Consider the following 27,213-nt stretch of genomic DNA (forward strand, 5'->3'; position numbering starts at 1 on the left):
GCTTATACTTTTTGTTCTATGAGATAATCTTTATCAGCTAAAGTAACTTTTTGTGAATTTTTTAACATTTATGTAGTAATATTAAACACAAATCATAAAGGCTTCATAATTCATAAAGGTAATGTTGACTGACTGATATTATCTCATAAAACAAAACGTATAACATCTCCTAAGGCTGTGTTAATTTCGGACTTATTTTGGACATTCATACCAAAACCCTATTCTTTCCATAGGGATGGCTGAACGAACCAGAGGTAACTCATTTCCGGGTTTTAGGACTACAAGCTAGCGAGCTCTATTGCGGATAAAATGCTGAGCGTGGTGACGTACTGCACATAGAAATAACTTGGCGTAGTGCACATAAAAATTAATTCCCATGTACTGAATGAAAAATATAAGTTAAATGGGTTTCCAACGCATTTTCAACTCTACTGATGGTTTTGTCACAAAAACTGTTGCATTATAACAAATGTGCCCACTCTGGTCTTGGCACGTGCGCTCTAGCCAACAGCTAGATACAGTGCAGGTCGGCTACCTACATTATGAGATTATTATGGATAAGAGCGATATTATTTGTATTAGTCAAACGGCAGCAAAGCATAGTTCAAAATGTCACCAGAATAAGACCCTCGATATTTATTGGAAAGGAGCATAAAGCTCATCACCTTGCATATTCACCACCCTGTGAAGTTTATCATAACTTATTTCATCTGAAGCCTGAACTGCATGCTTTCCCAAGTCTTAATGGGAGGACCACACAACATATGGCGTGACTCCAAATTTACTCCGATATGTTGATTATTATATACATATTTGCGTATAAAGGCGTTTTGGCACTCCCATTTCTCGCATAATACATTTTCCCGACACAAAAAGATCCCACCATGTCAAATGAACTAATTGTCTGTCTGCATTTATAAAAGTGTACCAGCATTTCCTGTTTTATCAGCCCGGTCGTGACTTTTTTCATGCGTCAGGTAATTCATCCGCATGAATTGGTTGGATGGAAACCTTGTTACTCAAAAGGCTATTTTACTGACTCAGAATGACTGTTCGCGACCTTTAACAAGTTATATTTTTGTATCTACAGCTACACCACAAGGTGGCGCTACAGCAGGTAAATATCATTTCCTGTCTTCCCCGGGAGAGTTAGTTGTGTAAGAGTTCCTTCATGTCTGATTATTGCAGCGAAAACAATCGTGTATCTTTTTTTAGGATCCTAAACACAATCGAAAGAAAACATGAGTTACTAAAGATAGTGTGCATAGAGTTACTATAGTAACCAAGTGCTCTGATATAGCAATAGAAATACAAATACATTCATTTAGATATATTCACCTCAATAAGGTGCAGTCTCCCACTACAGAGACACCCATACTCACCAGCTCTACATAGCCATGGGACAAACTGCTAACAGGAAGTCAGTGTATTGGCACAATCTTCAAAACCATAAACATTTTGAATGTCTTCGATTGCAATTATTAAAGGTAGACTCAGCAAGATGGCATCATCACACACAACAGGGAACTTGTTTACCTACTTAAACATACAAGGAGAATTCAGATCCGTCAGGACTGTTTATTTTAGTTATTATGATGTCACATGTTATAGTTCTCATTGTTTTATGTTTCTGTATCTAGGGACAACAACACATGTTTCTTATCTGCTGCTGGGCACTCTGGCAGAGCTGGTCTCAGAACAGCTGGAGACATTCCAGTGGCACCTGAGTCAGGGAGTGGAGGATTTTCCTTCAATCCCAAAGAGCCAGTTGGAGAACGCTACCAAAGAGGCCACAGTGGATATGATGGTGCAGCGATACCTTGACGACGGCACTGTGAAGATCACACTGGAGATCCTGAGGAAGATGGGCCAGAACAAACTGGCTATTGAGTTAAAGGAGAAGTTGACAAATGAATGTCTGAATGTGCAGCCTCAACACAACATGAGTGAATAATGTATTACATTCCCAAGGAGGGGAGAGGAAGGGGGTCACAGTTAACTCCGGGGGTTCTGTGCCATAGTGTGAAACATTACGAGTTTTTCAAATGCAGATCATGTAATGCTTACAAAGGACATCAACCATTTTCACACCACATGAAAAGTTAAGGATGTCTTATCTAACAAGATAGGCTATCTGCAACATTGTGAAAGTTTAACGGTCTTGAATGAGCCCCAGGTCTCAGGCAAGGTGACATCACTGTGAGGCTACTGTCTACCAGACAACCTACCTGTGTTACTCTGGTACACTGGCTGCAGACTACAAGATCAGGGACTCTATTCTTTATAGTCTCCCAATATAAAGGAGGAATATTTTTATATATCTGTACATGGAAGAATTATCAGGAACATTGTGAATGTTTAATCATCTTGGTCAGGTCTCAGGCAAGGTGACATCACTGAGAATATAATCTATCAACAACTTGACTGTGCTACTCTGGTGCACTGGTGTCACGCCCTGGCTCGGGGGACTCTCGTATGTTGAGCCAGGGTGTTAGTTTCTATGTTTTTGTTGTGGGTCTAGGTTACTTATTTCTATGTTGGTCTGAGTGACTCCCAATCAGAGGCAACGAGTGTCAGCTGGTTGTCTCTGATTGGGAGCCATATTTAAACAGTCGGGTTTTCATTCGTGTTGGTGGGTTTTTGTTTCGAGTCTGTTTATGGTAACCGTGAACTGTCATGTATCGTTCATTGTTTTGTTCGTGTTGCCTTCAGTGAGAATAAATATGTTCCATGTCGTGTTGCTGCGCTGCATGTATTTTGGTGCGCTATTTTGTGCTTTCCTCCTTGTTTGTGTTTTAGGAGTAGATTACGCACTTGTTGATTGCGCCCGTTTGTTTACGCCTGTGCGCGCTTTTCTCGCCTCCGGGCTGGTTTTGGATATTTATTGTGATATCTACTAAAGTATTTTTGTTGGACTTTACTTCTGCCTCCTGCGCCTGATTCCACACCACACCTACCATAGCAACTCCTGACAGAATTACACACGACGTCGGGGCAGCAGGAGGCCGCTATGGAGCGGTCCAGCGGGGTTGCAGAGGAGGCCGCCAGGTTACGGGGGCCACTGGTAGAAGAGGGGATGGAAGGTGTAGAGGCACGGCGAGAGGTACTGGGGTGTGTTACCAGTCCGGTCCGGCCCGTTCCAGATCCCGGTGTAGGGCCAGTGGTGTGTGTCCCTAGTACGGTCCGGTCTGTTCCTGCTCCCCGCACCAAGTCTGTGGTGCGTCTCGTCAGCCCGGCTCTGCCCGTTCCTGCTCTCCGCACCAGGTCTGTGGTGCGCGTCGCCAGCCCAGTCCGGCCCATTCCTGCTCCCCGCATCAAGTCTGTGGTGCGTCTCGTCAGCCCGGCTCTGCCCGTTCCTGCTCCCCGCACCAGGTCTGTGGTGCGTGTCGCCAGCCCAGTCCGGCCCATTCCTGCTCCCCGCACCAAGCCTGTGGTGCGTCTCGTCAGCCCGGCTCTGCCCGTTCCTGCTCTCCGCACCAGGTCTGTGGTGCGCATCGCCAGCCCAGTCCGGCCCATTCCTGCTCCCAGCACCAAGTCTGTGGTGCGTTTCGTCAGCCCTGTCCGGCCCGCTCCTGCTCCCCACACCAAGCCAGTGGTGTGCGTCGTCAGTTCAGCACGGCCCGTGCCTGTTCCCCACACCAAGCCAGTGGTGTGCATCGTCGGTCCGGCACGGCACGTGCCTGTTCCACTGGTGCCTGGTCCGGCGCCGGTCAGATGCGTTACGCCGGAGCTAGAGCAATCCGCTCCACCAGTGTGCAGTCCAGCTCCGGTCAGCAGGACCAGACCGGACCAGGGGTACTTTGGGGGGGTTAGAGAGCGAGTGGGGATCATGCCCGGAGCCGGATCCGCCGCCTAGGCGGAGTGCCCAACCGGTCCCTCCCCTGTTGTGTTTCGTTGGCGCGGTCGGAGTCCGCGCCTTTGGGGGGGGTACTGTCACGCCCTGGCTCGGGGGACTCTCGTATGTTGAGCCAGGGTGTTAGTTTCTATGTTTTTGTTGTGGGTCTAGGTTACTTATTTCTATGTTGGTCTGAGTGACTCCCAATCAGAGGCAACGAGTGTCAGCTGGTTGTCTCTGATTGGGAGCCATATTTAAACAGTCGGGTTTTCATTCGTGTTGGTGGGTTTTTGTTTCGAGTCTGTTTATGGTAACCGTGAACTGTCACGTATCGTTCATTGTTTTGTTCGTGTTGCCTTCAGTGAGAATAAATATGTTCCATGTCGTGTTGCTGCGCTGCATGTATTTTGGTGCGCTATTTTGTGCTTTCCTCCTTGTTTGTGTTTTAGGAGTAGATTACGCACTTGTTGATTGCGCCCGTTTGTTTACGCCTGTGCGCGCTTCTCTCGGCTCCGGGCTGGTTTTGGATATTTATTGTGATATCTACTAAAGTATTTTTGTTGGACTTTACTTCTGCCTCCTGCGCCTGATTCCACACCACACCTACCATAGCAACTCCTGACACAACAATATTTTTCCCCGATAAAAAGTTTATCTCATGTGAAACTACCAGGAAGTCTGAAAAGACAGACTGAGTGGGCGGGGAGCTCACCTTGACTGACAGTTCTTTGAAACCGCCTATGTAAAGCAACATGGACGCAGTGTTGCAATGAGATTGTCTCAAGATAATTTGCTGATACACAAAGCAACTCATATCATGGTTTCACAAATTATTTGTTTATCCTGTTTGGTTATTGTAAAAGCATCAATATAGAAATAATGGTTGCTATATCATTTAGCTAGATAGCCCAAATGGAATTTTCAGCACTGTTTATCAAGCTAGCTAGATAGATCATCTTGGACAATTTTTGTTGAAACTTTACAGGGTGAGGTCTGGGTAAGTTATATATATATACACACACTGAGTGTACAAAACATTAAGAACACCTTCCTAATATTGAGTTACACCCCCCCTTTTGCCCTCAGAACAGCCTCTTTTCGTCGGGGCATGGACTCTACAAGGTTTCGAAAGCGTTCCACAGGGAGGCTGGCCCATGTTGACTCAAATGCTTCACACAGTTGTGTCAAGTTGACTGGATGTCCTTTGGGTGGTGGAAACCCAGCAGCGTTGCAGATCTTGACACAAACCGGTGCGCCTGGCACCTACTACTATATCTCGTTCAAAGGCATTTAAATATTTTGTCTTGGCCATTCACCCTCTGAATGGCACACATACACAATCCATGTCTCAATTGTCTCAAGCCTTAAAAATCATTCTTTAACCCATCCCCTCCCCTGACTGAAGTGGATTTAACAAGTTACATCAATAAGGGATCATAGCTTTCACCTGGATTCACCTGGTCAGTCTATGTCAGGAAAGAGCAGGTGTTCATAATGTTTTGTCCACTCAGTCAGACAATGTTAATTACTTAATATGTCATATATCATGACTATCAATGATGTCAAGAAGTTTGTATGAATCTCATGTTTGTCTCTTGATGTAATGACATGACAATTGTGTCTGAGTTTTGGGCTAACCTTCCTCCATTTTTGTTCCATGCTGGTGAAAGACCTAGCTAGCCAGTAACTAGCTAACACCAGACACAAATGAAAGCGGAAACCTATAAGTATATTTGCCTTAGAAAATATAATTACAGGTTTCCCCTATTCATCGAACACGCTGCTATGTAAACCACACCCCTCTGCGAATACGCCTTCTGCGATGTTGGTTACAAGGCGGTACTTATTTTAATTAGGTAAGAAAATAATGTCACAAAAATCCTTTAATAATCCCAGCTCCTGAATCCAAGTGGTTGACATGGGGGAGAGGATGAGTAACTTTATGATAACTTTATCAATGCAGAAGCAACAGTCATTTTTCATACTTTGGTCATCCTACTTTGATCTGATTTAATCCGAATATCATCACATTTCATGAAAAACATGATTTTGACTGTGCATGACCTTTAACAAAATAAGTGACAGACCATAAAGAATATAGTCGTTTAAGTTTATGGTGCAGTTTATGAGGTTAAACCGCAGGTCAAATCAAATGGCGCACAACACAGAACCATTAGGAGAATATGAGTTGTTCCCAATTGAATTGTGAGTTGATGAGACTAAGACAAGTATAAGGTTTGATGAGACCAGTTACCTGTAGACTTCACTTCTGTTGGTGAGGCTGTGGATTAAAAGAGAAGGTGATGTACTACATTTATATGGTGAAATAATCAATTGTATCATAATTAGATTAAATCAACAACAGCACTACTACCATACTATTATGATGATTGCTACTAATGTAAAATGTAAATGTAAAATGCTACTATTACTACTAGTTCTATAGTAACTCCTACTCTCTCTGAATTTCAGTTACCTGGTAGTGAAACAAGGCGGTTCCATACACATTCATTTTCAGGACCGTCATGTTCTTCCAGAAGAAGATTAACTTCTTCAACAACAGTTTTTAAACGCAACAGGAATGTTGGCATGTAGTTTGTATAGGAATCATAATCCACAAACTCTGCTTCCTGGAAAAAATGCATAAGTATCAAGTCAAACAGAATTGTACGTGATTTCTATTTCTTATCAAGGTAGCATAACAAAAATAATTTACATGTGTTAACACATTTCCTCTCTCTCTCTAGCTCATGTCATATATATATTAGCCTACCTCTGGATCTATGTGATGTTCATCTGTAAGATCGGTGGAGAGGGTGTATTCTTGGTCCGGGGTTAGTCTACAGTTAGGATTTATTTCAATGTATTTTTCTCTGTCTCCATTCCTTCTCCTCCTTGTCTTACACACCTTGAGAGGATTGAAAATGGTTTGGAACACACTGTCATGGTGAGGTAGCTGTGGCGTGTGATTTGGACGGAGTCAGGCACAGGAGAGTAAATCACAGGATAAAGGTTTATTCTGTATATATGTCGATACAAGGTACAAGGCGCTCCACCGAGCTCATATAACCTCCACAATAAACAATCACACACAAAGACAAAGGGGCAGCGGGAACACTTATACAGGTACTGATGAGGGGATATGAACCAGGTGTGTGTAATAAACAAGACAAAACAAATGGAATGATGAGATGAGGAGAGGCAGTGGCTAGAAGGCCGGTGACGACGAACACCGAAGCCTGCCCGAACAAGGAGAGGAAGCAGCTTCGGAGGAAGTCGTGACAGTAAGCCCTGCCTGAAACATGGAAGCCCAAATGTCGCCCTCGGACCTTGAGGGTATCGTCTTGATGTAATGGTTAAGATGTTGGGTTGGTGAGCGAGAGACCCCCCAGGTTTGGATTCACCATTTAGTGTTACGTTCCACCCCAAAATAAGGCAAAAGGTGAGTTCAACAGTACGAGTTTGATAGAATTCCAACGAAAGAAGAGTTTGACAACTCTAATCTACTTACCTCATCAATGTCAACATTTCTGGGCAGCAACAACACATTTAGGGTGGAATTATTTGTATCATCTGGGAGTTGGTAAAATAGTAGCACCAGACCACGGATAGGAGAGACAAGAGCTTTCTTATCCTTGGTGATGCCATATTTGCTGAATCCATTGATGTTTAATATGACATGAGTTTCTGTTGTCTCATGGGGATGGAGAAACTCCATACTGTCATCATCAGTCACATGGGCTACAGACAGGAAGTCACATCCACCCTCTAGGAGAGAAAGAGAACATTAGTCTTCTGTTCAGATGACAATAACAACCAAGTAGTGGAGTAGTGATGCTACTGATGGTGATTAAGAATACGTAGTCTATAACCTCCCTGGAAATGTATTACTTACCAGAATGAATCTCACAGTGTGGGAGGTGTAGTTGACAGACAGACTTCTGAGAGCAGTCAATGTTGAACAGGGGTCCTGCAGGTCTCTTGCCTCTCTTGGCTAGAAGCCTCCTGTTCCAGGGGACTGTCCTATAGAGCACCTCTCCCTCTCCCTCCATCCTAAACACCAGGCCTGTTATACTGCACTGAAACAGACCTGAACGGAGGCACTGGAACCTGTAGAACAAACAATGGTGAAGAATGACATTTTAATTACATTTCCTGAATATGATTTGAAAAATGAGGCATTGTCCTTACAAACTATTCATGAGAAAACAAGTAAAATAATACTGAGTTACCTGTATGCTCCCTTGTCCTCACGATCGTAGATTTCTGGTTCAAAGTTTTCAGGAGACCTCTAAAATGTAAAAACAATAGATTTTAAAGGGTTTGAAGAGTAGTTTAATAGAAACATATTCAACTTGTCTATCTTTCTCTCTCTCTTCTTTCTTTCTTTCTCTCTCTTCTTTCTTTCTTTCTTTCTTTCTTTCTTTCTTTGTTTTTGTGGGGGTAGATCAGCTTAATATTGCAGATAGATTGTAACTTCCATCAATGTAATTGTCTGCATCACTTCCAATCCCCCATGTTTTTTATATATATACTCCCCTTTATTACTTTTCAACCCCACCATCCTTTCCCTACTTGGGGTAAATTAGTGAACAACAATGCCCAGGCCTCTACTTCCAGCCTATACTTACTATCTACACCTTATGAACACATTCAATTTTACAATAATTATATTTTATTTGTTTTTGCTCCTGAACTTCTTCTACTCTCAACCTCTCCGATTATTTTTCATGATGTCCATCCGGTTTGCTTCTATATGCCATATCTTTCTAACTGTGCTCTTTCCCAAAAGCTCCCAACATACAATCTATATACTTATTATGGACACAGTATGCTTACATTATTAGTTATCTTGTTATTATTTATTGTTATTTGTTATTAGTCCCATCCTTCAACTCCATTCAATACCTCCCATCTATCTTTTAACACCATCCATATAGGATTTATATTTGCCATATATATTTCAACTGTACTGTGATGTTTTACAAAAGTTCTGAACCTTTCTATTCTCATTGCTTCTACAGATTGTGAATTAAAAATAAACATTTTTGCTAAAAGTATTATTACATTATTGATCGATTGACTATGACTTTTCAGATCACCCAGTAATGCTATCTGCAAGGTTAGCTTCAGGTAAATATTGCAATCCTTTAGCCATTCCTGGACCTGTGTCCAAAAACAAGCTACAAATGGACAGAACCAAAACAAATGATCTAATGACTCTGTCTCTTCACAGCAAAATCTGCAGAGCTGGGAAGATTGTATCCCCCATATAAATAACATTCTATTGGTAGCAAGAATTTTATATAATAATTTAAATTGAAAGATTCAAATTTTTGAATCTGGTGTCGTTTTGCGTGTCAGTTCATAAACACTATGCCATGGGATCGGTACGTCAAAAATCTCTTCCCAACTATTTTGCAATTTATATGGGACGGCTGTCAATCCTTTGGTCCTTAAGTGAAACTGATATACTGTTTTATTTATCACAGTTTTCCTTAACCAATTATGTTATTTAATGCAAGGCCAACAGACAAGTTCCTTACTTTCTCCCCGTTCCACTTTCCTCTTCCACTTTTGCGGTAAGGCTGCAATTATTTGGTTGTAATTTTGGGTAGAGCAGACATTTCCATACGTTTTTGTTAGCTGCATGTGCGACATACAGTGGGGAAAAAAAGGATTTAGTCAGCCACCAATTGTGCAAGTTCTCCCACTTAAAAAGATGAGAGAGGCCTGTAATTTTCATCATAGGTACACGTCAACTATGACAGACAAAATGAGAAAAGAAATTCCAGAAAATCACATTGTAGGATTTTTAATGAATTTATTTGCAAATTATGGTGGAAAATAAGTATTTGGTCACCTACAAACAAGCAAGATTTCTGGCTCTCACAGACCTGTAACTTCTTCTTTAAGAGGCTCCTCTGTCCTCCACTCGTTACCGGTATTAATGGCACCTGTTTGAACTTGTTATCAGTACAAAAGACACCTGTCCACAACCTCAAACAGTCACACTCCAAACTCCACTACGGCCAAGACCAAAGAGCTGTCAAAGGACACCAGAAACAAAATTGTAGACCTGCACCAGGCTGGGAAGACTGAATCTGCAATAGGTAAGCAGCTTGGTTTGAAGAAATCAACTGTGGGAGCAATTATTAGGAAATGGAAGACATACAAGACCACTGATAATCTCCCTCGATCTGGGGCTCCACGCAAGATCTCACCCGTGGGGTCAAAATGAACACAAGAACGGTGAGCAAAAATCCCAGAACCACACGGGGGGACCTAGTGAATGACCTGCAGAGAGCTGGGACCAAAGTAACAAAGCCTACCATCAGTAACACACTACGCCGCCAGGGACTCAAATCCTGCAGTGCAAGACGTGTCCCCCTGCTTAAGCCAGTACATGTCCAGGCCCGTCTGAAGTTTGCTAGAGTGCATTTGGATGATCCAGAAGAGGATTGGGAGAATGTCATATGGTCAGATGAAACCAAAATATAACTTTTTGGTAAAAACTCAACTCGTCGTGTTTGGAGGACAAAGAATGCTGAGTTGCATCCAAAGAACACCATACCTAATGTGAAGCATGGGGGTGGAAACATCATGCTTTGGGGCTGTTTTTCTGCAAAGGGACCAGGACGACTGATACGTGTAAAGGAAAGAATGAATGGGGCCATGTATCGTGAGATTTTGAGTGAAAACCTCCTTCCATCAGCAAGGGCATTGAAGATGAAACGTGGCTGGGTCTTTCAGCATGACAATGATCCCAAACACACCGCCCGGGCAACGAAGGAGTGGCTTCGTAAGAAGCATTTCAAGGTCCTGGAGTGGCCTAGCCAGTCTCCAGATCTCAACCCCATAGAAAATCTTTGGAGGGAGTTGAAAGTCCGTGTTGCCCAGCGATAGCCCCAAAACATCACTGCTCTAGAGGAGATCTGCATGGAGGAATGGGCCAAAATACCAGCAACAGTGTGTGAAAACCTTGTGAAGACTTACATAAAACGTTTGACCTGTGTCATTGCCAACAAAGGGTATATAACAAAGTATTGAGAAACTTTTGTTATTGACCAAATACTTATTTTCCACTATAATTTGCAAATAAATTCATTAAAAATCCTACGTGATTTTCTGGATTTCTTTTTCTCATTTTGTCTGTCATAGTTGACGTTTACCTATGATGAAAATTACAGGCTTCTCTCATCTTTTTAAGTGGGAGAACTTGCACAATTGGTGGCTGACTAAATACTTTTTTCCCCCACTGTATATCAAAAAAGGTTTGGTATTCCTCGACTGGTATGCCATCCAACCGTGGAGTTTTCCCAGACTTAAAGTCTTTAATTGCATCCAGAAGTTCCTCCTCTGTAATTTCATCTTCACATGAGTCTTTCTGTATGGCTGTTAATTTTACATTATCAATAGAAAAAAAATCTCTACAATTAGCTTCAGTTAGAGGAGATGGAGGCGACTGAAAAGAAAACATATGCTTAAAGTACTTTGCTTCCTCCTTCAAAATATAATTAGGTGAATCATGGGTGACTCCGTCAATTGTAACCAGTTTCATGAAGTTATTTTTGGTAGCATTCCTATGTTGAAGATAAAAAAATAATTTTGTGAATTTTTCCCCATATTCCATCCAGTTTGCTTTATTTTTATATATAAATATAATATGATCTTTCTTGAATAAGTTTCTCAATTTCTTTTTGTTTTTCCTCTAATTTATTCTGAGCCTTCTATCTGTTCTGTTAGACTTTCTATTTCCTTTGTTAGTATAAACTCTTTTGACCTAAATTGCTTTTGTTTTCGAGATGAGTACTGAATTGCATGGCCTCTAAAAGGCACATTTAAAGGTGTCCCATACAATAAGTGTATTTGCTGTACCTATGTTATGTCGGAAAAAGTCAGTTATAAATTCCTTTGTTCTAATTACAAATAAATTATCATCCAATAGGCTTTGATTACATTTTCAATATCCTCGCCCACGTGGAAATTCAGTAAAAGTAATGTAAATGCCAATTATTGTCACGCCCTGGCTCTGGGGACTCTTAAATGTTGAGCCAGGGTGTTTAGTTTCTATGTTTAGTTTTCTATGTTTGAGTTTCTAGATCATGTAGATCTATGTTGGCCAGGGTGGTTCCCAATCAGAGGCAGCTGTAGTTCGTTGTCTCTGATTGGGGTCCATACTTAGGCAGCCGTTTGGCACCAGTCTGTGTGGGATCTTGTTCCGAAAGGTTTGTGTTGTAACCTAGGACTTCACGTATCGTTTGTTTATTGTTTTGGTTCGTGTTGTGTACACAAATAAAGAATGTACGCTTATCATGCTGCGCCTTGGTCCGCTTCTTCCGTCAACGAACGTGACAGAAGATCCCACCTTCAGAGGACCAAGCAGCATGCCCAGGAGGAGAAGTTGGCGATGTGTCTGGTGGGCGAATGGTGGTCATGGGAGGAGATACTCGCGGGCAGAGGGCCATGGGCAAAAGTAATGCCCAGGCAGGAGAGAAGAAACGGCGCCAACCGTGCCGACGATGGACACGCGAGAAGCAACCCCAGGACATTTTTTTTTGGGGGGGGGGGGCACACGGCGTGGACGACGGGGCTGCTGGAGGCAGCTACAGGACGAATCGGCGGACTAGGAGAGGAGGCCACCAGGTTTGGGGGGCTGGAAGGGTGGTTGGCGGAGCTTAGAGGTAGAGCAGAGCCAACTCCCCGTACTCAGGCTAGGCAGCGTGAGACTGGGCAGGTTCCGTGTTATGCGGAGCCACGTACTGTGCCGCGAGTGTTCCGGCACAGTCCTGTACGTCCTGTGCTAGCACCACGCACGTGTCGTGCTAAGGTGGGCATGCAGCCAGGACGGAGTGTGCCGGCTCAACGCTTGTGGCCTCCAGTACCCCTCCTCGGTCCCGGATATCCTGCGCCAGTGCCACGTGCTGTAGTGCCAGTACGAGTGCACAGCCCTGTACGTCCTGTGCTGATGCCTCACACAGATTGTGTGGAAATAGGCATTCAGCCAGGACGGGTTGTGTCAGCTCTCCGCTCCAGACCTCCAGTCCGTCTCCACAGTTCGGTCCGGCCTGTTCCTGGTCCCCGCACCAAGCCAGTGGTGTGCGTCGCCAGCCCGGTCCGGCCTTTTCCTGTCCCTCGCACCAAGCCTGTGGTGCGCGTCGCCAGCCCGGTCCGGCCTGTTCCTGCTCCCCGCACCAAGCCTGTGGTGCGCGTCGCCAGCCCGGCCCGGCCTGTTCCTGCTCCCCGCACCAAGCCTGTGGTGCGCGTCGCCAGCCCGGCCCGGCCTGTTCCTGCTCCCCGCACCAAGCCTGTGGTGCGCGTCGCCAGCCCGGTCCGGCCTGTTCCTGCTCCCCGCACCAAGCCTGTGGTGCGCGTCGCCAGCCCGGCCCGGCCTGTTCCTGCTCCCCGCACCAAGCCTGTGGTGCGCGTCGCCAGCCCGGCCCGGCCTGTTCCTGCTCCCCGCACCAAGCCTGTGGTGCGCGTCGCCAGCCCGGTCCGGCCTGTTCCTGCTCCCCGCACCAAGCCTGTGGTGCGCGTCGCCAGCCCGGCACGGCCTGTTCCTGCTCCCCGCAACAAGCCTGTGGTGCGCGTCGCCAGCCCGGTCCGGCCTGTTCCTGCTCCCCGCACCAAGCCTGTGTTGCGCGTCGCCAGCCCGGTCCGGCCTGTTCCTGCTCCCCGCACCAAGCCTGTGGTGCGCGTCGCCAGCCCGGCCCGGCCTGTTCCTGCTCCCCGCACCAAGCCTGTGGTGCGCGTCGCCAGCCCGGTCCGGCCTGTTCCTGCTCCCCGCACCAAGCCTGTGGTGCGCGTCGCCAGCCCGGCCCGGCCTGTTCCTGCTCCCCGCAACAAGCCTGTGGTGCGCGTCGCCAGCCCGGTCCGGCCTGTTCCGGCCTGTTCCTGCTCCCCGCACCAAGCCTGTGGTGCGCGTCGCCAGCCCGGTCCGGCCTGTTCCTGCTCCCCGCACCAAACCAGTGGTGCGCGTCGCCAGCCCGGTCCGGCCTGTTCCTGCCCCTCGCACCAAGCCAGTGGTGCGCGTCGTCAGCCCGGTCCGGCCCGTTTCTGCTCACCGCACCAAGCCAGTGGTGCGCGTCGTCAGTCCGGCACGGCTCCACTCCGGAGCAAGAGCAATCCGTTCCACCGGTGTCCAGTCCAGCTCCGGCCAGCGGGGCCAGACCAGACCAAGGGCGCAACGGGGGGGTGGAGAGAGAGTGGTGGTCACGCCCGGAGCCGGATCCGCCTCCGAGGTGGTATGCCCATCCGGCCCCTACCCTCTTGTGTTTGTGTGGCACGGTCGCAGTCCGCGCCTTTGGGGGGGGGGGGGGGGGTACTGTCACGCCCTGGCTCTGGGGACTCTTAAATGTTGAGCCAGGGTGTTTAGTTTCTATGTTTAGTTTTCTATGTTTCAGTTTCTAGATCATGTAGATCTATGTTGGCCAGGGTGGTTCCCAATCAGAGGCAGCTGTAGTTCGTTGTCTCTGATTGGGGACCATACTTAGGCAGCCGTTTGGCACCAGTCTGTGTGGGATCTTGTTCCGAAAGGTTTGTGTTGTAACCTAGGACTTCACGTATCGTGTTTATTGTTTTGGTTCATGTTGTGTACACAAATAAAGAATGTACGCTTATCACGCTGCGCCTTGGTCCGCTTCTTCCGTCAATGAACGTGACAATTATATGATGGTCCAACCGCATTCTGTCCCCTATCAACACTTTTTAAACTTTTGGTGCCAACGAGAATGAGATTTGAAAGAAGTCAATACGACTAGCTTGATTGAGTCTCCACCATGTATATCTCACTAGATCAGTATATTTAAGCCTCCATATATCTACTAGTTCTAATGTATCCATGACATTCACAATTTCCTTAAGAGCATGTGGGTGATTGTTTGTGGTGTGATTTCCTTTACGGTCCATTGAGCTATTTAAAACAGTATTATAATCCCCCACCATAATAATATTGTCTTGAATTGCTTGCAGGGTTGATAATTTATTATATATATTGTCAAAGAAGTGTGGATCATCATTATTTGGTCCGTAAAGGTTAATGAGCCATATCTGTTTATGGTCCAATAACATATTTAAAATAATCCATCTACCTTGCATATCTATTTGAACAATTTGCACATTCGGATCGAAATTACTATTAATTAATATCATCACCCCTTTTGAATTTCTTTGCCCATGGGAGAAGTATATTCCCCCACCCCATTCCTTTTCCACGCAACTTCATCTCGAATTGTTGAATGAGTTTCCTGTATACAATATATATTATATTCCTTCTCTTTGAGCCATGTAAATATTGTTCTTCTTTTGTTATTATCAGCTAAGCCATTACAATTATAACTGGCTATACTAATTTCAACATACACCATAATGAGATACAAGTTTGAAGTCTATTTATTATTATATATGTTTGTAAATTTACCAATAAAAAATACCGTAATGATTGAGTGTCCATATAGCTGTACCGTGATATTTGCATTGCAACTGAGTAACCCTTCAATTGTTCTCCACTAAATCCCACGCTAAAGCCCCTCCCCATCCCAAGTTGAGCCGTCATCCCAGTGATCAACTTCCCACCCACGTCCCTCCGGATCCCTAAGGCCCCGAGAGGCCAGGACCCATCCATCGAAAACAGCACACAGTGCCACCCACAAAACAGAAGCAGATTAACCGCCAAAAGCATTTCCAATGCTGTCACCTCTCTCTCTATATATATATATATATATAACTATTTAAAAAAAATTATGCATATCCTATTTTCCATCATTATCAATTAATATGCATAATAATGTCGGCAGTTCATGCGTAGGATTTTAACATATAACCCGGATTGCCATTGTATTACATTTAATTTATTGACAAGCAATTATTATCCTAGCAAATAATTCCCGTGGTCCATCCCATACCCCAACCCCCCCCCCCCCCCCATCCAACATCCCCAACTCCCCACAACCGATGCCGGACAAACACACACGCACATACTCACATACTCCAATACACTCAACCCCCCTCCTCCACAATCCACCATAAAATCAGATACTCAACGGCTCTTTCTTTCTTTCTTTCTCTCTTTCTCTCTTTCTTTCTTTCTTTCTTTCTTTCTTTCTTTCTTTCTAGTGAGGGTCTTACCATGCGAGGGTCAGTAGTACACAGGCTCTGGTCCACTACTCTACATTCTGTGATGTTTAACTCGTCCATGGCTTCAGGTAAGCTGTCAGACAGATGCACTCTGACACAGTCCTGGCTCTCTTCTTCCATTGTCCCATCAGTCGCTGATGGCAAGGTGAAGGCCTGTCCAACAATGGGATCATTGGGTTCCAGGAGAAGAGGAGAATCTGCACAGAAATAGTGTATATATCTAATTTTGTTAGTTATTGGTTTAAAGTTGTCTTTGTATTAAATACAGATGTAGGATCTTAATTTGAGCCAGTTTGCTTCAGCAGGAAAATAATCCTGCAGCAACAGGAAATGTGAACTATTATGTATATTATTGAGTTGATAAATTTTTCGTTAGGTCAATTCAAGTGGAAAATACAAACTTCAGAAAACTTTTTAAAACTCCAATACACTACAAGTTTGCATTTCTTGCCGTATAAGAACATTCTCAGCAACAAAATAATGATCAAATGAAGATCCTACATCTGTAGGACCATCTCCTTCACTCTTACCTGGGGTTCTAGGAGGACTATGAGATGTGGAACTTGGCATTTCCTTCAACGTTTTTTGGGGGGCCTGTAGGACTGAGGAGAAAACAGTTGAAATGACAAACTCTATATTGACCGTTTATAGAGGTGTTACCTGCGTTTCTGAGATGTGTTATCAAAAGGGAACATAGATGTTGTATCCTCATTTCTATGTTATAAAACGAAATAGTAAAGAAGCTGGGACTCTTTTTTTGAAACACTCAACATCCTGACTAGGAACAACACCTGTAATTACCTCCTCTGTGATCTCTCTCTAACTTCTCAGCAAGATCACCCAGGTCCATCTTCCTCATTGTGTTCAGTGTGATCTCCACAGCTCTCTCAGGGCCGTATCTCTTCACCATCTGATCCACTGTGTCCTGTCTGTCAGTGTTCTCCAGCTGGCTCTCTGGGATGAGAGGAAAGCCAGGCAGCTGGACGCTAGTCAGGTTAGACTGAAATGTCTTCAGCTGTTCTTCAGTGAACTCCTCCAGAGTGGTCAGCAGCAGAGCTGGAACATCCAACATGGAGGGTCTCTAAAATAACAAAGATGATCAGATATAAGGAAGAGAATAGAAATACTGACTACTGATATAAAATAAAGAACATTAATATATTAATATTGGTAGGACAAACTAGAATCTTTCTACTGGTCTCTCAATATCTCAATCTCATACACACGCACGCACGCACGCACACACACACACACACACACACACACACACACACACACACACACACACACACACACACACACACACTCTGTGGCTGTGATCTTTATGGTGTTTGTTCACAATGACATTTGACCTCTCAGACATGACTACTAGTGTTACCTTCATGAACCTCAGCTCCTCCTCCGGCCAAGAGATCTCAGTCTTCAGATCAAGACACTCCTCCTCAGACAGGGTCAACCTGGACACAGGAAACAGTCACACACTGCTCTGTTCCCCTACACCACCACCACATGCTGTGGTCACTTCACTGTTCTACATTCATTTCACAGGTCAAGAGGATGATTCAATAGAGGTATAGAAGAGATGTTAGAGCAGGGGTGTCAAACTCATTTTAGCTCAGGGGCCACATGGAGGAAAATCTATTCCCAAGTGGGCCGGACCGGAAAAATCATGGTATATATAACTTAAAAACAACAACTTCAAATTATTTTCTTTGTTTTAATACGATCAACATACAACATAAAGCTGGAGCCTGAGGACAGTGTGTCGAAAATAGTACAAGCACAACATCACTATTAATCATAAAACACGTCAAGTTTATTTGAAAATTCTAAAGAAAAAGAACACACAAACACACAATGCCTCAGTGATTAACAGAACTGTTTCACAGATCACAGAACTATATCAGGGTGTCAATTTCTCAGGCAGAAATGTAGATAAAAATAATGAAATCCTGTTCCCCAAACAAGTGCAAGAACCACAGAGTCAAGAATAGGTTAAATATACAAATAAAATAAAATCAATTAAAAACATATAAACATAAATCTGAAAGCGTTGCTCAAACTCCCGTAACAGTCCAGTTATTTTATCTTTGAACCGCTTCATGTCTGCCACATGTTGGGTCGCGCACACATTTTTCAGACAGGGGAAGTGAGCTGCATCACCACCGGCAAGTTGCGTCTCCCACAATGACAGCTCCAACTTGAAAGAACGTATGCTGTCATAATACTGCGTGACAACTTTGTTGCGCCCTTGCAGCTGTTTGTTCAAGTTATTCAGGTGCTCTGTAACATCCACCATAAATGCAAGGTCCGGCATCCATTCTGCGGAATGAAATTCTAACACTGGTTTGCCCTTTTCTTCCATGAACTGTTCAATTTCTTCTCGTAAATCAAAGAAACGCCTCAGCACAGCACCTCGGCTTAGCCATCTTACCTCAGTGTGGTATGGCAGGCCATAGATGTGGTCTTTCTCTCTGAGAAGGCTGTCAAACTGACGGTGATTCAGGCTTCTGGATCGGATGAAATTAATAGTTTGGATGACCACCTTCATGACGTTATCCATCTTTAATGACTTGCAACACAAAGCCTCCTGGTGCAAAATACAGTGAAAAGTCAAAAAATCACGTCCTCCATTTGCAGATTGCACTTTCTCTCTGAACTTTGTCACAACGCCTGCTTTTTTCCCGATCATTGAGGGCGCACCATCTGTAGCCAGGCTGACAGCACGGGACCAGTCCACTCCGACCCTGTCCAGCGCGCCGACGAGTGCGGTAAAAATATCAGCTGCTGTCGTTGTATCTGTCATCGGCACCAACTCCACGAACTCCTCGGTGACGGTCAATGTGTCATCAACTCCGCGGATGAAAAAATGGCCAGTTGTGCAACATCTGTAATGTCCGTGCTTTCATCAATTGCAACCGAAAACGCAATAAATGACTTTACTTTTTGCTTCAACTGGCTGTCCAAATCCACTGAAAGATCGGAAATCCTGTCTGCAACTGTGTTTCTTGTCAGGCTGATATTTGCAAAAGCCTGCCGCTTTTCAGGGCACACAATCTCCGCTGCCTTCATCATGCATGTTTTTACAAATTCACCCTCACTAAATGGTTTTGAAGCCACTGCGATTTCATTAGCAAGGAGGTAGCTAGCTTTCACTGCAGCGTCACTGATGTCTCGGCTGTGAGTAAACACAGACTGCTGTTTCTTCAGACCCGCCAACAGTTCATTCACCTTCTCTCATCTCCGCTGTCCTTGAAAGTTGTCATATTTGTCGGCATGAAGACTCACATAGTGGCGACGAAGGTTATATTCTTTCAGCACTGCAACATGCTCTGAACACACCAAACATACAGCTTTCCCCTTCAATTCCGTGATTAAATAGGATGACCATTTTTCTTGGAACACTCTGCACTCTGCGTCCACTTTTCTCTTTTTTGACAGAGACATATTGGGGCAATGAGGGTGCCAAAAGCACATAATGTTAAAAGTAGAAGCCGTAATAAATATCGCGGGCAAAACAAAGTAGCTCATTGGCTGCACGTGCTTGACCTACTTGCTCTGCCCCGGTATAAACAGTTTGCTTGCTTAACACAATTGCTATTGCGCCATCCAGTGGACGCAATTGGGACAGCAGTTTATTTTATTGAAAAATTGCTGCGCATTTTATCCTAAAAAAAAAAAAAAAAAAATATTTTTTTAATTTTTTAAATTTTTTTAAATCATCTCGCGGGCCGGATTAAACCCGTTTGCGGGCCTGATCCGGCCCGCGGGCCGTACGTTTGACACCCCTGTGTTAGAGGGTCAATTCACTATTTTTAAAGTTGATTATCTCTCCAGCACCATACCAGTAGACTCACATATTCAATGTTACCAGTGGCTATAACTAAACTCAGCAAAAAAAGAAACGTCCTCTCACTGTCAACTTAACATGTGTAAATATTTGTATGAACATAACCAGATTCAACAACTGAGACATAAACTGAACAAGTTCCACAGACATGTGACTAACAGAAATTGGATAATGTGTCCCTGAACAAAGGGGGGGTCAAAACCAAAAGTAACAGTCAGTTTCTGGTGTGGCCACCAGCTGCATTAAGTACTGCAGTGCATCTCCTCCTCATGGACTGCACCAGATTTGCCAGTTCTTGCTGTGAGATGTTACCCCACTCTTCCACCAAGGCACCTGCAAGTTCCTGGACATTTCTGGGGGGAATGGCCCTAGCCCTCATCCTCCGATCCAACAGGTCCCAGACGTGCTCAATGGGATTGAGATCCTGGCTCTTCGCTGGCCATGGCAGAACACTGACATTCCTGTCTTGCAGGAAATCACGCACAGAACGAGCAGTATGGCTGGTGGCATTGTCATGCTGGAGGGTCATGTCAGGATGAGCCTGCAGGAAGGGTACCACATGAGGGAGGAGGATGTGTTCCTTGTAACGCACAGCGTTGAGATTGCCTGCAATGACAACAAGCTCAGTCCGATGATGCTGTGACACACCGCCCCAGACCATGACGGACCCTCCACCTCCAAATCGATCCCGCTCCAGAGTACAGGCCTCGGTGTAACGCTCATTCCTTCGACGATAAACGCGAATCCGACCATCAGCCCTGGTGAGACAAAACCGCGACTCGTCAGTGAAGAGCACTTTTTGCTAGTCCTGTCTTGTCCAGCGACGGTGGGTTTGTGCCCATAGGCGACGTTGTTGCCGGTGATGTCTGGTGAGGACCTGCCTTACAACAGGCCAAGCCCTCAGTCCAGCCTCTCTCAGCCTATTGCGGACAGTCTGAGCACTGATGGAGGGATTGTGCGTTCCTGGTGTAACTCGGGCAGTTGTTGTTGCCATCCTGTACCTGTCCCGCAGGTGTGATGTTCGGATGTACCGATCCTGTGCAGGTGTTGTTACACGTGGTCTGCCACTGCAAGGACGATCAGCTGTCCTTCCTGTCTCCCTGTAGCGGTGTCTTAGGCGTCTCACAGTACTGACATTGCAATTTATTGCCCTGGCCACATCTGCAGTCCTCATGCCTCCTTGCAGCATGCCTAAGGCACGTTCACGCAGATGAGCAGGGACCCTGGGAATCTTTCTTTTGGTGTTTTCCAGAGTCAGTAGAAAGGCCTCTTTAGTGTCCTAAGTTTTCATAACTGTGACCTTAACTGCCTACCGTCTATAAGCTGTTAGTGTCTTAACGACCGTTCCACAGATGCATGCTCATTAATTGTTTATGGTTCATTGAACAAGCATGGGAAACAGTGTTTAAACCCTTTACAATGAAGATCTGTGAAGCTATTTGGATTTCTACGAATTATCTTTGAAAGACAGGGTCCTGAAAAAAATGACTTTTCTTTTTTTGCTGAGTTTATGTTGAGATGTGTCTGTTACTTGAACTTTGTGAAGCATTTATTTTGGCTGCAATTTCTGAGCTGCAGTTAACTCTAATGAACTTAGAGTTAACTGCAGCAGAGGTAACTCTGGGTCTTCCTTTCCCGTGGTTGTCCTCATGAGAGCCAGTTTCATCATAGTGCTTGATGGTTTTTGCGACTGCACTTGAAGAAACCTTCAAAGTTCTTGAAATGTTCCGTATTGACTGACCTTCATGTCTTAAAGTAATGATGGACTGTTGTTTCTCTTTGCTTATTTGAGCTGTTCTTGCCATAATATGGACTTGGTCTTTTACCAAATAGGGCTATCTTCTGTATACCCCCCCAACCTTGTCACAACACAACTGATTGGCTCAAACGCATTAAGGAAAGAAATTCCACAAATTAACTTTTAAGAAGGCACACCTGTTAATTGAAATGCATTCCAGGTGACTACCAAATGAAGCTGGTTGAGAGAATGCCAAGAGTGTGCAAAGCTGTCATCAAGGCAAAGGGTGGCTATTTGAAGAATCTCAAATATAAAATATATTTTGATTTGTTTAACACTTTTTGGTTACTACATGATTCCATATGTGTTATTTCATAGTTTTGATGTCTTCACTATTATTCTACAATGTAGAAAATAGCAAAAATAAAGAAAAACCCTGGAATGAGTAGGTGTGTCCAAACTTTTGACTAGTACTGTATATGGGAAGCAGGCAAATGCCTTTCACTGAGCTGTATAAAGACAGACTGACAGGGGTGAGACAAATTATTTTAACTGATCTTAATGCTCTTTTGTTGTTGTTTGCAGGTGCACTATCCTTCTGACCCTATTCTGCCAGGTCCCATCTACTTTTTAACTCCTCGCAAGTGTGGCTTGTTTGGTGTCTGCTGTGAAGGACCACAACAAGTCAACTAGTTGATTGATGAAGGCATGTCATCCAGCAAAGGCAGCAGCGCAGTCAACAACTACATGCACCATTTCTTCACCAACTACAGAGTTGGGGAAACACGTGTGGACCTGAATTCTGACAACTGCAGCGGCCAAAACAAGAACAAGTTTGTGCTCTGGTATTGTGCCTGTCAGACCAGCTCCACCACAGTCTGGACCTTCACTTCCTGATCACATGATCCACCACAGTCTGGACCTTCACTTCCTGATCACATGATCCACCACAGTCTGGACCTTCACTTCCTGATCACAGGCCACACCAAGTTCACCCCCGACTGGTGCTTCGGCCTCATCAAGCAGACGCGTCAGAATGACCAGAGTAAACACTTTATCCGAGATCGCTGGTTTTGTGAAGGACAGCACTGTGACGGGTCAATATCCCACAGCTGGTTGTACTGGAGGATGGTACGGTGCTATGGCTGGCAACAACACCTGACTCCGTACTTCAGGTCTCTGCCACAGGTCAAGCAGTACCAGCACTTCATTGTATTGTAGGAGGTTATTCTTCTTAACTAACCTAAGGAGGTGAATTGATGTTATGTCTTCTAATTTTGTTGTTGTTATTTCCTGTTTTACAGCTTCGATGCTCTGGAGCCTGGTGTTGTTGTTGACAAGGAGCGTTCGGACTCAGCTGCTAAGCAACACTGACATAATTCCTCACATAGATGGTCTGCCTGTACAAGCACCACCTGGACTGGACACAGCTAGACAAACTTATCTTTTTGAGAAGATCAGGGAGTTTTGCGACGAAGAGGCTATGGACATCACATGCCCTGCACCAAAGTCAAAGGAATATAGATTCCCTTGTTCGTGTGTGGTTCTGACGGACCAGTTTATCACTGGGGGCGAGTTCCCAGTCATCAGCACTATCTGCAGTGCCTCTATTCACAAGACTCTCTCCTAACACACACGCCATACGTTGCTGCTACTATTAATCGTTTTATCCTGCTGCTCAGCCACTTTACCCCTGATTGTATGCATATAACTACCTCATCGATCACCAGTATCACTGATATGGTTCTTGATATTGTTCTTGTACATCCTTTATATTATTTGGTTCTTTCTCTACTGGCATTGACACGTGTTCATTTTCCTTTATATTGACACTATCTATTTTTGATATTGCTACTATGCAAGTAACCATTTGGCTGTACCGTTTACACCTTCTGCAGAGACCCATCCACTTAGCAAGATGTGGCTGGGGGTTATAGCATTTCTTTCACATGACCCATCAATTTAGACAAGTGTGTCTGGGTAAGCGTAATTTAATACTTATAAAATATTTTCTATCTGGACACTTCATGTTAACCTGGAATTGTTCCTTATTGTAGGCTACTACTTTGACCACTTTTAGTCTTAGTCTTAATCTATACTACACTACTCACTGTTTAGCACATGACCTCACATGTGAATCCTTAAAGAGATGGGTGGGGCTTAAGAGGGTGTGAACAATGCTGAATGAGTGTAGACAAAGGAGAGCTCTCCAGTAGGTGTACCAAAACATTCATGGGCCATTTTCTCAAAAGTGGGGTTACAGGTTTATCAACTTTCAAAGCAGAATTACTTTCCCATTGTTCCTTAAATGCAGTGTATGATATACCATTTTATAGCTCTGTGTCTCTGCTTTTATCCAATGTAAAAAACACAATTTCAAATTTTGCTACATCGAATCAAGGGTGGCCCTGGCTGTACCAGGTAGATAATAGATAATATACTCTATGTCCACTCATATCCACTCTGAGGGGTGGCCCTGGCTGTACCAGGTAGATAATAGATAATATACTCTATGTCCACTCATATCCACTCTGAGGGGTGGCCCTGGCTGTACCAGGTAGATAATAGATAATATACTCTATGTCCACTCATATCCACTCTGAGGGGTGGCCCTGGCTGTACCAGGTAGATAATAGATAATATACTCTATGTCCACTCATATCCACTCTGAGGGGTGGCCCTGGCTGTACCAGGTAGATAATAGATAATATACTCTATGTCCACTCATATCCACTCTGAGGGGTGGCCCTGGCTGTACCAGGTAGATAATAGATAATATACTCTATGTCCACTCATATCCACTCTGAGGGGTGGCCCTGGCTGTACCAGGTAGATAATAGATAATATACTCTATGTCCACTCATATCCACTCTGAGGGGTGGCCCTGACTGTACCAGGTAGATAATAGATAATATACTCTATGTCCACTCATATCCACTCTGAGGGGTGGCCCTGGCTGTACCAGGTAGATAATAGATAATATACTCTATGTCCACTCATATCCACTCTGAGGGGTGGCCCTGGCTGTACCAGGTAGATAATATATAATATACTCTATGTTCACTCATATCCACTCTGAGGGGTGGCCCTGGCTGTACCAGGTAGATAATATATAATATACTCTATGTTCACTCATATCCACTCTGAGGGGTGGCCCTGGCTGTACCAGGTAGATAATATATAATATACTCTATGTTCACTCATATCCACTCTGAGGGGTGGCCCTGGCTGTACCAGGTAGATAATATACTCTATGTTCACTCATATCCACTCTGAGGGGTGGCCCTGGCTGTACCAGGTAGATAATAGATAATATACTCTATGTCCACTCATATCCACTCTGAGGGGTGGCCCTGGCTGTACCAGGTAGATAATAGATAATATACTCTATGTCCACTCATATCCACTCTGAGGGGTGGCCCTGGCTGTACCAGGTAGATAATAGATAATATACTCTATGTCCACTCATATCCACTCTGAGGGGTGGCCCTGGCTGTACCAGGTAGATAATATATAATATACTCTATGTTCACTCATATCCACTCTGAGGGGTGGCCCTGGCTGTACCAGGTAGATAATATATAATATACTCTATGTTCACTCATATCCACTCTGAGGGGTGGCCCTGGCTGTACCAGGTAGATAATAGATAATATACTCTATGTTCACTCATATCCACTCTGAGGGGTGGCCCTGGCTGTACCAGGTAGATAATATATAATATACTCTATGTTCACTCATATCCACTCTGAGGGGTGGCCCTGGCTGTACCAGGTAGATAATATATAATATACTCTATGTCCACTCATATCCACTCTGAGGGGTGGCCCTGGCTGTACCAGGTAGATAATATATAATATACTCTATGTCCACTCATATCCACTCTGAGGGGTGGCCCTGGCTGTACCAGGTAGATAATATATAATATACTCTATGTCCACTCATATCCACTCTGAGGGGTGGCCCTGGCTGTACCAGGTAGATAATATATAATATACTCTATGTTCACTCATATCCACTCTGAGGGGTGGCCCTGGCTGTACCAGGTAGATAATATATAATATACTCTATGTTCACTCATATCCACTCTGAGGGGTGGCCCTGGCTGTACCAGGTAGATAATATATAATATACTCTATGTCCACTCATATCCACTCTGAGGGGTGGCCCTGGCTGTACCAGGTAGATAATATATAATATACTCTATGTCCACTCATATCCACTCTGAGGGGTGGCCCTGGCTGTACCAGGTAGATAATATATAATATACTCTATGTTCACTCATATCCACTCTGAGGGGTGGCCCTGGCTGTACCAGGTAGATAATATATAATATACTCTATGTCCACTCATATCCACTCTGAGGGGTGGCCCTGGCTGTACCAGGTAGATAATATATAATATACTCTATGTTCACTCATATCCACTCTGAGGGGTGGCCCTGGCTGTACCAGGTAGATAATATATAATATACTCTATGTCCACTCATATCCACTCTGAGGGGTGGCCCTGGCTGTACCAGGTAGATAATATATAATATACTCTATGTCCACTCATATCCACTCTGAGGGGTGGCCCTGGCTGTACCAGGTAGATAATAGATAATATACTCTATGTTCACTCATATCCACTCTGAGGGGTGGCCCTGACTGTACCAGGTAGATAATATATAATATACTCTATGTTCACTCATATCCACTCTGAGGGGTGGCCCTGGCTGTACCAGGTAGATAATAGATAATATACTCTATGTTCACTCATATCCACTCTGAGGGGTGGCCCTGGCTGTACCAGGTAGATAATAGATAATATAGTCTATGTCCACTCATATCCACTCTGAGGGGTGGCCCTGGCTGTACCAGGTAGATAATAGATAATATACTCTATGTTCACTCATATCCACTCTGAGGGGTGGCCCTGGCTGTACCAGGTAGATAATAGATAATATACTCTATATCCACTCATATCCACTCTGAGGGGTGGCCCTGGCTGTACCAGGTAGATAATATACTCTATGTTCACTCACATTCCAGAAGAGGTCCTGAGGAGTTTGCTGGATGGCTCTTCACTCTCCTCCCCTGCTGGCTTCCTTTCCTTCTCAGAGGCAGATACCTCCTACACACACACACACACACACACACACACACACACACACACACAAAAAAAGTTTACCAAGTACAATGTAGAACATAAACTAGTTCAGCCTTCTTCACCCCCCCTCGAATTACGTGAAAGGACTAGCTATAAATTCATAGGATATTACTGCGTTATGAATTCATAGCTAGATAATAACCTAGACATTTTAATGTTGGCCTATGAACTATTAATGCACCAATTTGTAAGTCGCTCTGGATAAGAGCGTCTGCTAAATGACGTAAATGTAAATGTATTACATCACGTTGTTGCGTTTCATCGTGCAAGTTTCTTTTCCGGCACATCCGAGTTGCTGGAAGTGAAATATGAAACGGATACAATGTAGCCTACTTTACTATCAACAAACTTTACCAGAGACTTTACCACTAATATATCGACGAAATAACAGCATACTCTATTTTCTTACCTTGGATGGGTCCATTTTTAGACACTACAGGTGCAGACAGCCGACAGGAAAGTAATGAAGCCTGATAGTAGAGCGCTCCAGTTTCCTGGTTTTCA

At 44.4% G+C, this 27,213-nt stretch overlaps 1 protein-coding gene across 1 annotated transcript; it reads right to left on the bottom strand.

Moving 5' to 3' along the window:
- Positions 1-1,558: 1,558 nt before the first annotated feature.
- Positions 1,559-27,213, bottom strand: LOC311114475 (uncharacterized protein). The gene is made up of 13 exons (XM_084189720.1): positions 27,119-27,213; positions 26,585-26,673; positions 17,349-17,427; positions 16,772-17,051; positions 16,501-16,572; positions 15,962-16,167; positions 8,068-8,126; positions 7,731-7,945; positions 7,347-7,603; positions 6,609-6,743; positions 6,312-6,465; positions 6,090-6,116; positions 1,559-1,855 (listed from the first exon to the last, which is right to left on the bottom strand). The coding sequence occupies exons 1-13, from the start codon at positions 27,131-27,133 to the stop codon at positions 1,842-1,844; spliced, it is 1,602 nt and encodes a 533-aa protein (XP_084045846.1). The 5' UTR covers positions 27,134-27,213; the 3' UTR covers positions 1,559-1,841.

Source organism: Coregonus lavaretus (genome assembly GCF_964263955.1).
Source record: "Coregonus lavaretus genome assembly, contig: HAP1_SCAFFOLD_803, whole genome shotgun sequence".
NCBI classification, from domain to species: Eukaryota; Metazoa; Chordata; class Actinopteri; order Salmoniformes; family Salmonidae; genus Coregonus; species Coregonus lavaretus.